Source organism: Chiloscyllium punctatum, chromosome 8 (assembly GCF_047496795.1).
Source record: "Chiloscyllium punctatum isolate Juve2018m chromosome 8, sChiPun1.3, whole genome shotgun sequence".
NCBI lineage: Eukaryota > Metazoa > Chordata > Chondrichthyes > Orectolobiformes > Hemiscylliidae > Chiloscyllium > Chiloscyllium punctatum.
The window spans coordinates 47,013,690-47,029,057 of record NC_092746.1 but is presented as its reverse complement, the minus strand read 5'-3'; the positions used below and the strand labels follow the sequence as shown (position 1 = coordinate 47,029,057).

General features: G+C 37.5%; 1 protein-coding gene across 1 annotated transcript; it reads left to right on the top strand.

Annotated features, from left to right (window-relative positions):
* Positions 1 to 204: 204 nt before the first annotated feature.
* bet1 (Bet1 golgi vesicular membrane trafficking protein) lies at positions 205 to 9,718 on the top strand. Its single transcript, XM_072575481.1, has 4 exons — positions 205 to 575; positions 4,550 to 4,653; positions 7,498 to 7,554; positions 9,543 to 9,718. The coding sequence occupies exons 1-4, from the start codon at positions 557 to 559 to the stop codon at positions 9,696 to 9,698; spliced, it is 336 nt and encodes a 111-aa protein (XP_072431582.1). The 5' UTR covers positions 205 to 556; the 3' UTR covers positions 9,699 to 9,718.
* The last annotated feature ends 5,650 nt before the right edge of the window (positions 9,719 to 15,368 follow it).

The window sequence follows — 15,368 nt, the reverse complement described above, 5'->3', positions numbered from 1 at the left end:
ACCGGGTACAACACAAATACAGCTCATTCGGCACGTCCTGTACAAGACTGACTTTGCAACTTCTCACTCTCCATTGCCTTGCCTTCAAAAAGACCAGCATTTCTCCACCTCGAAGGATTTCACTTCTGGAATGTATGTAGACCACAGGACTGAACGTGATGACGACTGCCAGCAGTGAGCTCTGGGAGCTGTAGTTTTAGCTGGCAGGATAATGGAGGAGAAGGATGGGAACGTTTGAAGCTGACAGAAACCCCAGAGACAAAACCAAGACGCCTTATTTGGGGGGGCGATGTGAGCGGCGCGCGGTGATGCTGGGGCGCGAGCCACCACCGGTGTGGAACGCGGTGTCGGCCAGCGGCCTGCACAGGATTCTCCCAGCGTGCGGGGCTCGTGCGGGGCTCCGCCCTCCCCGCTCCGTCCCAGCCTCACTGATGTCGTGGCGCTGTGAGGAAGGCTGGGACCAGAGTTCAACAAACAACAGGGTTCTCTACCAATTTCCGAATACCTGGAGTGACATCGTCAGAGCAGTACCGAACCAAATCACACTGCTGGAAAAATGAGGCGTGCAGGCTTGGGTAAGATGAGACTGGCAAGCGTTTTTTTTAAAAAAAGAAAAATTGCAGTGTTTGCAGACGGTGCACATTTTACGGAACACAGGTCCCAGGCCACCAGTTAACTTATGATAGCAGCGCTATTGATATATAATGCTCTGCTTAATCACTTGGAATATTTAATAGAATACGTTGGAGTTATAGACACAAACCAAAGGGCAGGGAGAGAGATGGATGGTGCAACTAGCTGGCTAGATCCAGATCTGAAAAGCCACATTTCCAAATGGCATCCTTTGTAAAGGAGGTAAAAACAATGACTGCAGATGCTGGAAACCAGATTCTGGAAGAGCACAGCAGTTCAGGCAGCATCCAAGGAGCTTTCTGGATTAGCACCACTAATCCAGAATCTGGTTTCCAGCATCTGCAGTCATTGTTTTTACCATTGTTTCTAAGTGCATAAAAAATCATACGTTGAATTCCCTGTGTACCATTCTTTCTCATTCACCAGCCCACAAATACAACTGTTTCTTCACAAAGGATTCTGGATTAGTGGTGCTGGAAGAGCACAGCAATTCAGGCAGCATCCGAGGAGCTTTCTGGATTAGCACCACTAATCCAGAATCCTTTGTGAAGGAACAATTGTATTTGTGGGCTGGTGAATGCGAAAGAATGGTACACAGGGAATTCAACGTCTGATTTTTTATGCACTTAGAAACAGCCACACAACTAAACAATGCCATACATTACTTGATTTTAACCACTGGGATTGGAATGACGTTTGTAAATTGTAGAATAATGTCCCAAGGGGACAATATTGATTACAATAATAAAAATAAAGGGTACTGAATCAAAGAAGATATTAAAAGGTGGCATTAAGTATGTTGGCTTTATGGATATTAAAGAAAAAGGGATAACATCGAGACACATAATCCTAGTGGAGCTGAGGGTGCTGAAAACATAGTCAGTCTTTCACCAAGATTGGAACCAGCAAAAGGCTTCATTGGTGGAGAAATGAGTTTTGCAGTTTGAGGACATGATGGAAATATATGTTTAAACAAAATAATGAGCATTTATCCATTTTGGCTATTGTTTGGGACCATGAACCACTGTGAGCTTGAAAGGAATAGTGAAAGGTCATTGAGATTACAGGAAGGCATGTGTTGGATGTACAAGGCATAGATCGTGCCAGTTCAGTATGAAGAGCATTAGAATAGTTTAGCCCAGAGGGGAAACAAATGTGATAAGTTTCAGTGATATTGCTGATAACCATCCTTAACTGCAACCACTTGCTTTGTAAATAGTGAGTAGGATTTGGGGAATCAGGAGACAAGTTAGTCATGCAGTGTTCCTAGCCTCTGACCCACTCTTGCAGCCCGAGTATTTATATGACACATCCAGTTCAGTTTCCGGTCAATGGTAACTCCAGAATATTGATAGCGAAGATTCAGTGATGGTCATGCCATTGGAATCATGGGGAGATAGTTAGGTTCTCTCTTGCAAGATGCTGTGGTATTTGTGTTACAAAAATGTTCCCTGTCACTTTTCAGTCCAAATTTGAATGTTGCCCAAGTCTTGCTGCATCCAGTACCAGAAAAGTTGTCAAAAGTTCACTGATAATTGCACCTTTTGATTCTGACCTTTTATTAGCCAGAATGTGGAACACAATCTGAGCAACTCCTACAAATGAGTTCCTGGCATTGAGGCAATTGGCCTCCAACAACCACAAATATTTTTCTTTGTGCTAGGTATGACTATAACCAATGGAGAACTCTCCCACCAATTATCATTGATTTCAATTTTGCTGGTGTTCCTTAAAGCCACACTCAATCACAAGATGCCTGCTGTCAAGGGTAATCACACTCACTTCATAATAGCAGTGTCCATTCTTCAACAAAAAGGTGCAATTATCAGTGAACTTTTGACAACTTTTCTGGTACTGGATGCAGCAAGACTTGGGCAACGTTCAAATTTGGACTGAAAAGTGACAGGGAACATTCTTGTAACACAAATACCACAGCATCTTGCAAGAGAGAACCTAACTATCTCCCCATGATTTCAATGGCATGACCATCACTGAATCTTCGCTATCAATATTCTGCAGTTACCATTGACCGGAAACTGAACTGGATGTGTCATATAAATACTCGGGCTGCAAGAGTGGGTCAGAGGCTAGAAATACTGCATGACTAACTTGTCTCCTGATTCACCAAATCCTACCCACCATTTACAAAGCAAATGGCAGGAGTGTGATGAATACTTTTGACTTGCCTGGAGTCTCCAACAATGCTCAAGAAGCTCAACACCATCCAGAACAAAGCAGCCCATTTCATTGGTATTCTCTCCTCACAATAAATAATCTTAAACATTTAGTTTATGATGTAGCAGCAGTGTGTGTCTCATACAAAATGCACTGCAGCAACTTGGCAGGGATGCTTCCAACTTATGATCTACACCACCGAGAAGAAAAAGTTAGCATGCGCGTGGGCAAATTGCCAGTAGCAAGCTTTCCTTTAAGCCAGTGCCATCTTGATGAGCAGTGTGACAGCCAATTTTCCACTTGCTGTGTTAAAAGTCTTGGAAATCTGTATCAGCACTGTTAATATACATACAGTTCAAGAACTGCAATAGTTCATAAATGTGGCTTATTACCACCTTCATGAGGGCAGTTAATGGTGGGAAATCTGGCATTGTAGTCAACACTTACACCTCAAGACCAATTTTTAAAAAATTCCTACTGGAGCATAAAATTAACGTTCTTGTTGCTGAATAGCAAAAGAGACATGCCATCTAAGTTTCTCATCTCACACTCAGCACAGCAGATGTAGGAATAGCAGATCTCAAGAGGAATAATAAATTATAGTGCACGAGGAAAGGCTGTTGATTGATTGGTAAGCAGTTTCTGGTTGTGATTTGCCAATGGGGATGCACCAGGAAGCAGTAGTCCCCAGTGCTTTTGTTTAATTGAGAAGGCACAATTTCTGAACATGCCCATTCTGTTTGCAGTGGACAGGGCTCTCTCTATGAATATATGTGGGTTCTGGGAAAGGAATGTGAACCTGTCTGCAAATTTCACTGATAATCTTAAATTGATTGTTCAGTAATTCTTTGCAATCTTGGGATTTTTGAGTAAGTACTCACCAGTCATAGAGTCGAGTATTAGATGTGATTCCAGTGTTCTGCATTTGCAAGTATCGACTAATTGAGTATGGTCAGTACTTTGGCCTGTTGCAAACACTTGAAGGGATATGCTATTAAATATGATCTGCCAACCACTGGGATTTATGGCGTCTCTATCTGGAGTAGGCATCACACTGACACATACTGGACTAGTGGTGCTGGAAGAGCACAGCAGTTCAGGCAGCATCCAACGAGCAGCGAAATCGACGTTTCGGGCAAAAGCTTTTACCTGAAACGTCGATTTCGCTGCTCGTTGGATGCTGCCTGAACTGCTGTGCTCTTCCAGCACCACTAGTCCAGTATTTGCTTTCCAGCATCTGCAGTCATTGTTTTTACCTCATCACACTGACACAAATGTATTTACTACATAAATCATTTGTATGGTAGGTAGAATGTCTTTCTAACTTGATAGCAGCATCCTGTCAGTGAAGAATACCATTTATGTTCCTACTGCATATTAGCAGCATCAGACAGCTAGCTTCATCTGTTGCTCAAAGTATTGAGACTCCTGACCTTTCCAGAGTAATTTGAGATGGAAAGGTACTTTTCAGTGTCAAACCTTCAGCCCATTTGTAAGTTTTCTCAGTATACAGTGAGCAATGATCTGATCAGGGTAACCAATATCTTGCAGTAGAGTTAGGAGGCATCCATTAGTGGGATTGAACTTGCGTGGTGAACAAATGGCTTGGTCACTATTTATGAGGTTGCTAATAATGCCAACTTTACAGTGTGTGCTTAGAAATAATTTTGTTAACTTACAACGATAAATATCAGTGTTCCATCTCCATGCAACTAATAGTTTTTCTCTGACCCACTATCAGGGGAAGGACCTCCTGCCTATGCTGGAAGTGGTTACAGTGTGTATGAAGAAGAAAATGATAAATTAACAGAGGGCCTTCGAGAAAAAGTGACTGCATTAAAAACTGTAAGTCACATGCTTGTAAATAATTATTTAATTTTCAAATGAACTTACAATAATATTGATATGGTGCATTTGTTTGTTTTCATGTGAGATTATTACATATTTCCTTGCATTAATTTTCTTGGGTACTGAAGTTGAATTAATACAGAGTATCTATGAATAAATTCGGCTTTAGCTAATTGAACTTATTTATTTAAGTATTAAAGAAAAAGACACATTTTGCCAAACTTTACATGCTACCCTCAACAGGACAATTCTCAAGAATAATAATCAATAAAAGGCCACACTTCTACCGTATGAGAGGGAAGTGCTGTTTGTTTTGGCAAGCTGACTCTGCTAGAGGCTATATAGAACGTAACAATTGATGGTTAAAAACTAAATGCAGGCTCTGTTTAGACTTAAAATCAAACAGGTATACTGGTGAGAGTATTGCCTGAGAACTGAACCAGTGAGCGGCTGTCAACTATTTGTTGAGTTGAAAGCACATGGAGTATGTGAACATGATCTTTCTGTCAGCAAAGAGCAGGCTGCTGAATATTAATATGTGTTGCTTCAAGTACACACAAGAGCGCTGCATTGTGAGCCAGTTCTAAATTAGTTGTCAGTGTAATTCGTCACACTGTCTGGATTATCTAACAAATGTTGTCCAATTACAGGATCATAATGAATAATGCTATATATGAATTTAATTGCAAGTGTATAGTGTCAGGTATGTAAACTGTACATCCCAAAGACTGTCACAACAAATCTACCAATTTATCCCTTAAGCCATTCACCCTAACCAAGGTATTGACTGTACCCAACCAGATCATGCTTGAAAATCTTCCAACACCACCCAACAATCAAATTATTCTGTGAATGGACAACATATTCTGGAATTGCAAAGAATTCACTGGCAACCAATTTTGGATTGTTATTTTGGCTTGCAGTTAGGTGCGCGTGTTTGTACTGGAAGCTACATATAAATATGCAGGGCTGTGTTCTGTGCACGTAGAAAGAACATGTACATGCACTGCACTAGCTTCAACTTGCAAATATAATGATAGTCTTTTCCTGATTCATTCTTCAGGGCAAAACCATGACTATTTGGAGTCACCCTGCCTGGTTTGAAATCTAACAGAATGCAGCAGTTAACTGTCAGTCACCGTTAACTGTTAGTCACCATTAACTGCTGCATTCTGTGTGGCCTCTACCAGTCAAGTCCACTTATGAATCCATCAGCACTTCCATACACTTTTTTTAAATGTTTGTTTTCCCTTTATTGGTATTCTTGTGAATTGTACTGTTAAGTACAAGATGAAAAGTTTTGTCAAAACATGTCTCCTTTCCGCAATGCTCAAGTTTTGTACTATTGAATAACTATTTGATAACAAATTGAAATGTAATAGTACTGAATAAACCCAGAGATATTATATTAAAATTGCTTATCTTAAATTTACGGATATATTCTTTGAGCAGGACAAGACCTGTCCTTAATAATAAACTGCATTTTGAACTGAGCATTCTGCAAAAAATGTGATTGGAGCCCAATTATTATTATAACTTTGTTATAGTAATTTCTATCTTAGTGACAAAATATTAAAAATTAATCTTAAATGATTTGCTGTTTCTATCAACGAAGTTAAGACAACAGAATGAGCTATGAATTGAGGGGGAATTAACACTTAGAAACATTTAGAAGAGCTCAGAGTATGTTTTCAGCTATTTAATTGTTTTGTTCAGTTGCTTTTGCTGGAGAACAGAGCTCTTTTACCCAAGCCAGATGCCAACCCCAACAATAGGATAAGATATGATGCTTATAACAACATTATCAACTTGAACACAACAAATTTAAGATTTTGCCATGAACTGTGAACTCAGGGATGTTTTCTTTCAGTGTCTTAACACAAGCTTATCATCAAGATAACATAGTAACCAATAAATCCAATAGGAAATTCAGAAGAAACATATTTATCCAAAGAGTACTGAGAACAAGAACTCTCTACCACAGCAAGTGATTGAAACAAATATTATAGGTGCATTTCTAGGAAGGTTACTCAGGCATATTCATGACATGGTTACAAAAGTGGATTTTTCTTTTGAAGAATCATTGGAGGAAGTTTGAACATAACACAGCATTCAGCATAATCTAGTTGAGTGAAATGTACTGCTTCTGTGCCATGTATCCTGTGTAAAATGCCCTCTGCTATTATTTTCATTCTCTATTTCTTGTACTTGATGTAAATTTTCGGCAAGGATAATTGTGTAAAAATTGGTAATGAATTGTTCACAATTTTTAAAGAAAAATTAAGTGCACCCTTTGGTTTCAACTGTGTTATAGTTTATGTTTATAAATTATGTTCAAATGTTTAAAAGAAATACCAGAATTATAAATACATTTCTATATTGTGAAATTTAATTCAAATATTACGGGATAATTGTCCAATTCTAACCACTTTTATGTTGCATACTTTTCATTTTTCTTTTCCTACGTGCCAGATTGAGAGGTGGCAATTGAATTAACATAAGCAGAGGCAAAAGCCTAATTGAAGGGAAAGGAGAATAATTTGAACAGGCTTTTCTATCAAAAATGGTTCCATGTATATGTGATATTTCACCAGAGTACACACTGTCCAAGTCTGTTTCCTCTCTGACCATCAGGATCAACTTCATGAGTTGACGAGGATATCTCTATCCACACTGTCATTTTGCAATATACAAATAAACTTCCATTAAATATGGTATTCAATTGAAATTTTATGATGAACTTGTCATAAAACAGAAAGTGTTTTAAAGTGTAAAATATAAAACAACTTTCATGTGCAGTTCAGTATTTGCTATTTGTTCCATTTTCCCCCTCTCATACAGCTTTCCATTGATATTGGAACTGAAGTGAAATACCATAATAAGCTCCTGGATGAAATGGTATGTATTGCACACCTTTTAAAAGTATCTTTAATTCTTCGATTTTGAATATTTCCTTTGTGGATGGGAGAAAGCTGTCCAAATGTATCCATTGGTTAACGCCCAAAATCAATTAACATTTTCTACGGAATTTCAGTTTGGCACAGCATAGAGTCATAGAGATGTTCAGCACGGAAACAGACCCTTCAGTCCAACTCATCCATGCCGACCAGATATCCCAACCCAATCTAGTCCTACCTGCCAGCACCCGGCTTATATCCCTCAAAACTCTTCCTATTTGTATACCCATCCAGATGCCTTTTAAATGTTGCAGTTGTACCAGCCTCCAGCACTTCCTCTGGCAGCCCATTCCACACAGGCACCACCCTCTGCGTGAAAAAGTTACCCCTTAGGTCTCTTTTATATCTTTCCCCTCTCACCCTAAACTTATGCCCTCTATTCTGGAAAAGACCTTGTCTATATATCCTAACCATACCCCTCATGATTTTATAAACCTCTGATACTCTAGGGAAAACAGCCCTAGCCAATTCAACCTCTCCCTATAGCTCAAATCCTCCAACCCTGGCAACATCCTTGTAAATCTTTTCTGAAGCCTTTCAAGTTTCACAACATCTTTCCAATAGGAAGGAGACCAGAATTTCACGCAATATTCCAAAAGTGGCCTCAGCAATGCCCTGTACAGCCACAACATGACCTCCCAACTCCTATACTCAGTATTCCGACCAATAAAGGAAAGCTTACCAAACACCTTCTTCACTATCCTATCTATCTGTGACTCTACTTTCAAGGAGTTATGAACCTGCACTCCAAGTTCTGTTTGTTCAGCAACACTCCCTAGGACCTTACCATTAAGTGTATAAGTCCTGCTAAGATCTACTTTCCCAAAATTCAGCACCTCGCATTTATCTAAATTAAACTCAATCCACCAGTCCTGAGCCCATTGGCTCATCTAATCAAGATCTTGTTGTAATCTGAGGTAACCTTCTTCGTTGTCCACTACACCTCCAATTTTGGTGTCATTTGCAAACTTACTAACTGAACCTCTTAAGCTCATATCCAAATCATTTGTATAAATGATGAAAAGAAGTGGACTCAGCACCGATCCTTGTGACACTCCACTGGTCACAGGCCTCCAATCTGAAAAACAACCCTCCAACACCACCCTCTGTCTTCTACCTTTGAGCCAGTTCTGTATCCAAATGGCTAGTTCTCACTATATTCCCTGAGATCTAACCTGCTAACAAGGAAGCTTCCATTGGAAAGACAAGCATTTAATGGTTACTTGGATGTCTAGAATGCAGCAACACAAAGATTTGATTTATTACTTCAGTAAGCAATTGTGTTAGATGTCAATTCTCAAAGAATTTTGTTGATATTCAACAAGGAATGCCACATCGTGGTCATCCTGTCAATGACAACAATTGATGACACACTTTTACAGGTGAAAATTCACCAGTCACTGTTATTTAAACCAAAAATGTGAAAATAGATGTGCAGGTTGTCAAGTGCAACTCTAGTAAGTAAATCTAGAAAAAAAAGCTAAGGCCATGTGAAACAATCATAATTTTTTTTTTGTAAATTGAATAACTCTGACAGATGGAAAAGTATAGAGACAAAACAAAATGTGTTGTATTAACTGAAAATGGATTGTTTGTGGTAGAAATTTAATCAAAACTGCTGGAGTTAAAATTTATAGCTGTTTTGAAAAAAAATGTTTTAAGGTTGGAAGATTGAGGTGTTGAAACAGACGTATTGATAGACTCCGTCAAGCACTTGGTCAACACTTGAAAGATATTAGTTTTCTCCACATTTGTACTTTTTTAAATTATTGAAAATATATCACTTTCTTTCACATTAAGATGCTGCAGTACATTATAATACTAAAGCATCTAACGACCCTGTGTTAAAAATACTTAACAATGCTGTAATGCATTAGACTAAGATTCAATTGGTTTATTTACCTGTGTGTTTATACACTGTTTTCACAGGATACGGGATTTGAATCTACAGGTGGACTATTGGGAGCAACCATGGGTAGACTCAAACACTTATCTCGTGGAAGCCAAACAAAACTGTTATGCTACATGATGCTGTTTGCATTTTTTGTATTCTTTGTACTTTATTGGGTTATTAAGTTGAGGTGAAATAAATTTGTGCCACTCCAGTTTTGGATCTAATTCATTTCTTACAACTAACTAACTCTTTTTATGGAATAATTCAGGTCTGATTAATCTTCAAATACTTACACATTCATACCAGAGACTATAACTTTATAGTCTCTGACATTCTCTGTATAGTTGCTAGTAACTGAAATTTTCATGTTTATCGAAAAATAATCAGCAATGGTATTTGAAATTTGAAATTAATTTTATTTTCCTGTAACAAATTAACTGCATAATAGTATTGCCAAGAGATTGCAAAATTGGTGAGCAGTTAAATTTAAAAAGACATATCTTCAAAATAATTGATAAATAGTAATCAAGACTATTCATTTTCCAAATTACAGAGCTTGGACTTTAACATTTTATAATAGTGCACCAGGCTGGTACATTATAATACTGTGCAACAGAGTAGTAACAGCCATTTCTATAATGCATATTACCTTTGTCAAAATCAGGCCAAGATGTTCTAAAATTGGAAGCTTATTGGTAGGGTCGTGAATGATATGGAAGCCTATTAAAGCTAAATCATCGTTTGATATCTTGCTTGCATCTCACTTGCCAATTACTTAATAAGTAGAACTGCAGAGAATGTGCTTAGAAATAAACAGTCATTTCCATTAATGTATTTAAAGTTTACATATCAATTTTGATATTTTGTTTCTTTCTCCTCATCCTGTGAGACTTTCTAAACTTGTTTTGATGCAACTTTCAAATCTCTCTTCTGGATCTTTCTTTTCCTCAAACTGGAAAGTAATATTCAGTCAGAACTCCCTATCAGGTTGCATTCTCTAGACAGTGCAGCGACAATAGAGTTGCTTTCTCTATTTATGATCAGCAGTTTAAGTAGTGCATGCTGTGTCAGTTTTCTGCCATAAATTTTGTATATATAAGAAAATTCTTCAAAGGAGAATTATTGTATTTCATTATTGCTAACGTTTTTGTAAAATGTTGTGCTTTATTATTTGTCACACCCATGCTTGAAAGGTTTAATGCAGTATTGGAATTACCACAATGGTAGTGGAAATGAATGGGTGTGATCAGCCAGCAGAATGAAGTGTATTTCGAGAGGGAACAGACTACCTCTGGAGATTCTTGTAGACCTGGCTGACTGATTGCCCTTTTGGTAAAATAATGATGCTTTGAGTTCTGAAGAGGCCACAAGTGAACACTTGCAAGTGGAGCTTTTTTTGATTTCTAAGATGATGTGTATTTTAAGGGATTTTTCATGATTTATGCCATTTTCATTTCTACTGCCTTTTTATTTACTACTTATAAAACGTTTTGGTAAATGTTGAATTTAACAATTTATGTGTAATAGTTCTGAGAATTTCCTGCTGTTATTTATTGGTTGATAAAAGGCAACTGTGAAACTTCAAAGAGTACACTTTTAAGTGGCAGACATTTAACCGGAGCAATGCTTGACTTCCAGTCTTGTTGATGTGCATCATTTTCAAACTCATGTTTGAAGTGCTCACACCTTTTGTGACTATGAGATGGATCTAATCTATTGTAATTCAGATTCTCAGAAACCCCAACAACTCATACAAAGTTGGGATAACATGTAAGGTAACTATTTCTCTTAGAGGTTTTATCCCGACTGTAGTGGATTTTTTTTTTGGGTTACTGTGCAATTTTCTTTTGAAAGAAATAAATTCTTAACAATCACTTTGAAAATCTTTAGTGTAACACAAGTGCAGGAATTATTTATGAGGTTAATTTCAGTGATGGTGTCTGGCTTTTTATTGCTGCTCTGGTACTTGTAAAGATATTGTTTGAATTAAGTAGGATGTTTCACCTCAGTCCTTTTATGAGTATTGTCCATAACACTAGCAGGCAGTAATTCAAAATTAATTGGCAGTTTCATTTGGAGATTACTGATGAAATAGGACGGCCTTTTGTTCAAACCATTATTTTGGAATTTTTCATGAATGTTGATGTTTAAAATTCTGGTCCATGATAGCAGTTTAAAAAGGTTTTATTCAAATGATGCAATTGTTATCTGTAATTAAAAAATACAAATCAAAATACTTCTTCCAAATTAATTAAAACTGATCTTTTTAAACTTGTCAAATAGCATGTTTCCTTCTTATTTTAATATTTTACATGGAACATAAAACAATGAAAAATAGAAACTTCAGTATAAATTGTTCATATGTTTTGCATAGTTGTTTTAGATATAAACCTGTAACTACTCAATAGTAAGCCACTGTAGGGAGGGGAATGGATCATTTTAGCCATACCTCAACTAAGGTATGTTTTTGGAAACTCTGATTTTTTTATTTCTGTTTCCTTTGTAAAGTATTCAAATCATCTGTTGCCTGCTTTAATACTTCTTGAAATCATAGGATCTTTTTAATGTCATGAAACATCCCAAGATGATTTACACAAATGAATGACCACTCAGCAGAAGCTGAAGGACAAGTTAGGGAAATAATTGTAGGTGCAATTAAAAAAGAATATTGGTGGCTTTTTTAGAGGAAAAGAGATGAGTAAAGATAGAGGCAGTATGAGTCAGAATTCTTGACGATGGTACCGCATTAGGGGAAGAATAAAGAACAATTCAGCACAATTCCAAATAATTTAATGGTGGAATTAAATACCGTCTCAGTGAAAGACTGACATTTGGATGACAAAGTAGTTCCAATGGCAGACATCATTTCTAATCAAAATTTTAACAGACGTAGACAATTTGATCTAAAATTAACTATAAAATGCAGGAGACAATGCTTCTCTTTTTACAAAGAGAAAGAAGTGAAACTCTGTACGTTTAAAAAATACTTATATGTTCCACTGTTACTGACTGGTAGACATATCATTGGCTATTAATAACATAAATATGGCAACATTTAAAGGTTGTGTTTTCTCAGAGACAAGCTAACATTATCCTTACTTCTGGTGTTATTCATTTGTTACATCGCCAACAATTGGAGCAGTTCTGATTAATGATGACTTGTACTGAATATTAAATAATTGTGCTGATACTAAGGAGAAACAGAAGTGTGTAAATCACTCCCCTAAAGTGGTTGCCAGAGAATATTGTCTTAATTATAAACTAAAGAAAATTATTAGCAGTTTTTTTGTAATGTTGAGGTGGTGACAAATTGATTTAAAACAGTATACTCCATTGTTAAGAAACTTATTATTGCTTGATAATTCAATGTAACCAAAACTGTAATCATAACATGAGAATGATGCACATGTTCTAAATCTTCCTTTTGCTGATTAATCAGTTTTACAAGTGGGTCGGTTTGTTTCAAAAATCCTAAGTTTTTATTCCTTGCTACTGTAAACAAACATTAAAATGAAAGCTAGGAGCTAATTACCATGCTAGTGAAGTTTTTTTTAATTGAAAATATTTTTTATACTTCCCAAGTTCGTTAAAATAGCTATTTTGGCATTCACTTGTACAAAATATTGACACAGTGGCAGAGATACTTGATTAATCTGTTCGTGTGCCTTACAATAAAGTACATGTAAACTTTATTCAGTACTTAAAAATAGATTGAGTGCTGGGCATTTCAGTTCTTAGGCTCTGCCACTTTTGGGGAGTTTCATGGCATGTATCCCATCACAACTTGCAACTTTGCTCATGTTATCTTCTGCTTCTCACCTCATTAATTGTGTGTTCCTCTGAAGCAGTCATGCAGAAGGAGAGGTGAAACTCCGTGTGTTGCCAGCACCTTTTGTTACGCAAACCATTGGCACCGCATTTAAGGCTCAGTTGCATGTCACTTCACATGTTTGAAGCCAAGAACTATCTTGCGCACTGTTCTCTTAGGAAACTAAAATATCACAGAAAAATATTCTGTCACTCCATTTTCCAGCTAGGAACCTCGAAGTCTTGATGGACAGGGTGGTCAAGAGGATAGCCATCCTCTATCTAGCTGACCACCAGAGACAGCCAAAGCACCAAATAAACCAGCCTTGGCACAGAGACCAGCCAGGGTTAATGCTATGTCCAGGATCAGGTGAATGCTTAGCAGTGTTCAGAAAAAGATCAATGATCTTCCATGCACTGTAAGGGCATGTGTCACCATCTTCTCTCTGCTATATTACACTTGCTCTACTATTCCAATGAATACAAAGTGCTCAAACTCTCCTGAACTACCAATCTCTAATGCATGAGGCATTTCCACTCAAGATCTCTGACCCATCTCATCCTCCACAACTATTCATCCTGCCTATCACTGGCATAAAAAATGTGTAATCCACAGAGGCAGGCAGTCTCCCAAGTAAGTGCAAAGTGAGTGTGTGCTAAGAAACAAAGGCAAAAGCCATAAGTTGCATCTTGTGTGGATGCACGTGTTGGCTCTGTCTCGATCTACAAAATGACCTGGCAGGAAGGATGCAAGTCAAAAGCTATCCCTGAGCTCCAAAGTGAAGTCCTAAAGGGCTGGTTTGGTTGTGGATTGGTCTAAAACCAGACATGATAATATGTTGGGCAGGTGATTTGTCAATTCTGACTTCAGAGGTACATAGGACATCATTATCCATAAAACATTGGAGGACATGGAGAAGCGACATTAAAATGGAAGCCCAGCAAAGCAAACGATGGGGTAACTTATCTGCAAAATTCTGCTCCCATCATTGAAAACTTAAGGGGAAAATCAGAATTTTGTTTCTCAATGTGAAGACTTTATTTTCATTCTAACTGTATTTGCCTATGCTTTGCACCATTTTCCACATTGCTAAAGATCTTTGAAACACCAGCCTAGAAATTCAATTACAGTGCACACCATTTTGAAACATGAACTTATTGACTTAGGATTGAAAATGACATGTGTGCCCACCTACGAACTGAGATGCACTACAGCCATCCAGGGCATGGCCCAGGTGTAAAATAAAATAAGAATGTATGTTGTTTGGAGAACATTTAGATGAATTTGAGCTATCTCACCACAAGGCTCCCAATGCATTGGAGAATGAATTGACAAATTACTTCTTGCTAATCATTGCAGATGTGAATTAATTGCACTCTTGCCTTGATAATACTGTTGAGGTTAGTAAACCTCATCTCTACTTTCTACCTTACCTTACTTTCTGCCTCCTAAGGGGACATGACTGCTGTCTTGGGTGATTCCTTCACTATGAGCTCCGAACTGAAAATTTGTGGGGCCCATCTGTAGCTCTTCCTGCCATGGGCCATCTTGTTTCTGTTCGTCATAATGCACCTGCTCTAATTCTGGATTTTTTTTCTTCCCCTTTGCAAAGAGGCAGCAAGTCATTAAAAAAGCACTGGTAATGTTAGCTGTACAACTGATTCATACTGAGCTGCCAATACAGAATGATCATGGTCTCATACAAACACGCACATTCAAGTGCATGCCATACGATGCATCAAGTCAAAAGGAAAATATCCAATGTAGCAAAGTTTAATGGTAAATCAGAGGATTGTAAAAGTTACAAAAGCCAACAAAAAAAATGGAAAATATAAACTTTGAGGATAAATATTAAAAGATTACCAAGATGGACAGTAAGAGCTTGTTTAAGTATACAAAAGTTGAAGAGAGAGGCCAAAGTAAAGAAAACAAAGCTGGGGAAATAAACTGAGAAGCTAGGAAATGGCAGAAGAGTTCAATAAATACATTGCATCAGTCTTCACAGGAGAAGACACTAATAGTATTCCAGAATTACTAAATAATAAAGTTGCAA

Coding starts and splice junctions, on each gene's coding strand:
- bet1 (XM_072575481.1), top strand. Junction 4,654..7,497: donor AAGTGACTGCATTAAAAACT/GTAAGTCACATG, acceptor CCTCTCATACAG/CTTTCCATTGATATTGGAAC. Junction 7,555..9,542: donor ATAAGCTCCTGGATGAAATG/GTATGTATTGCA, acceptor CTGTTTTCACAG/GATACGGGATTTGAATCTAC.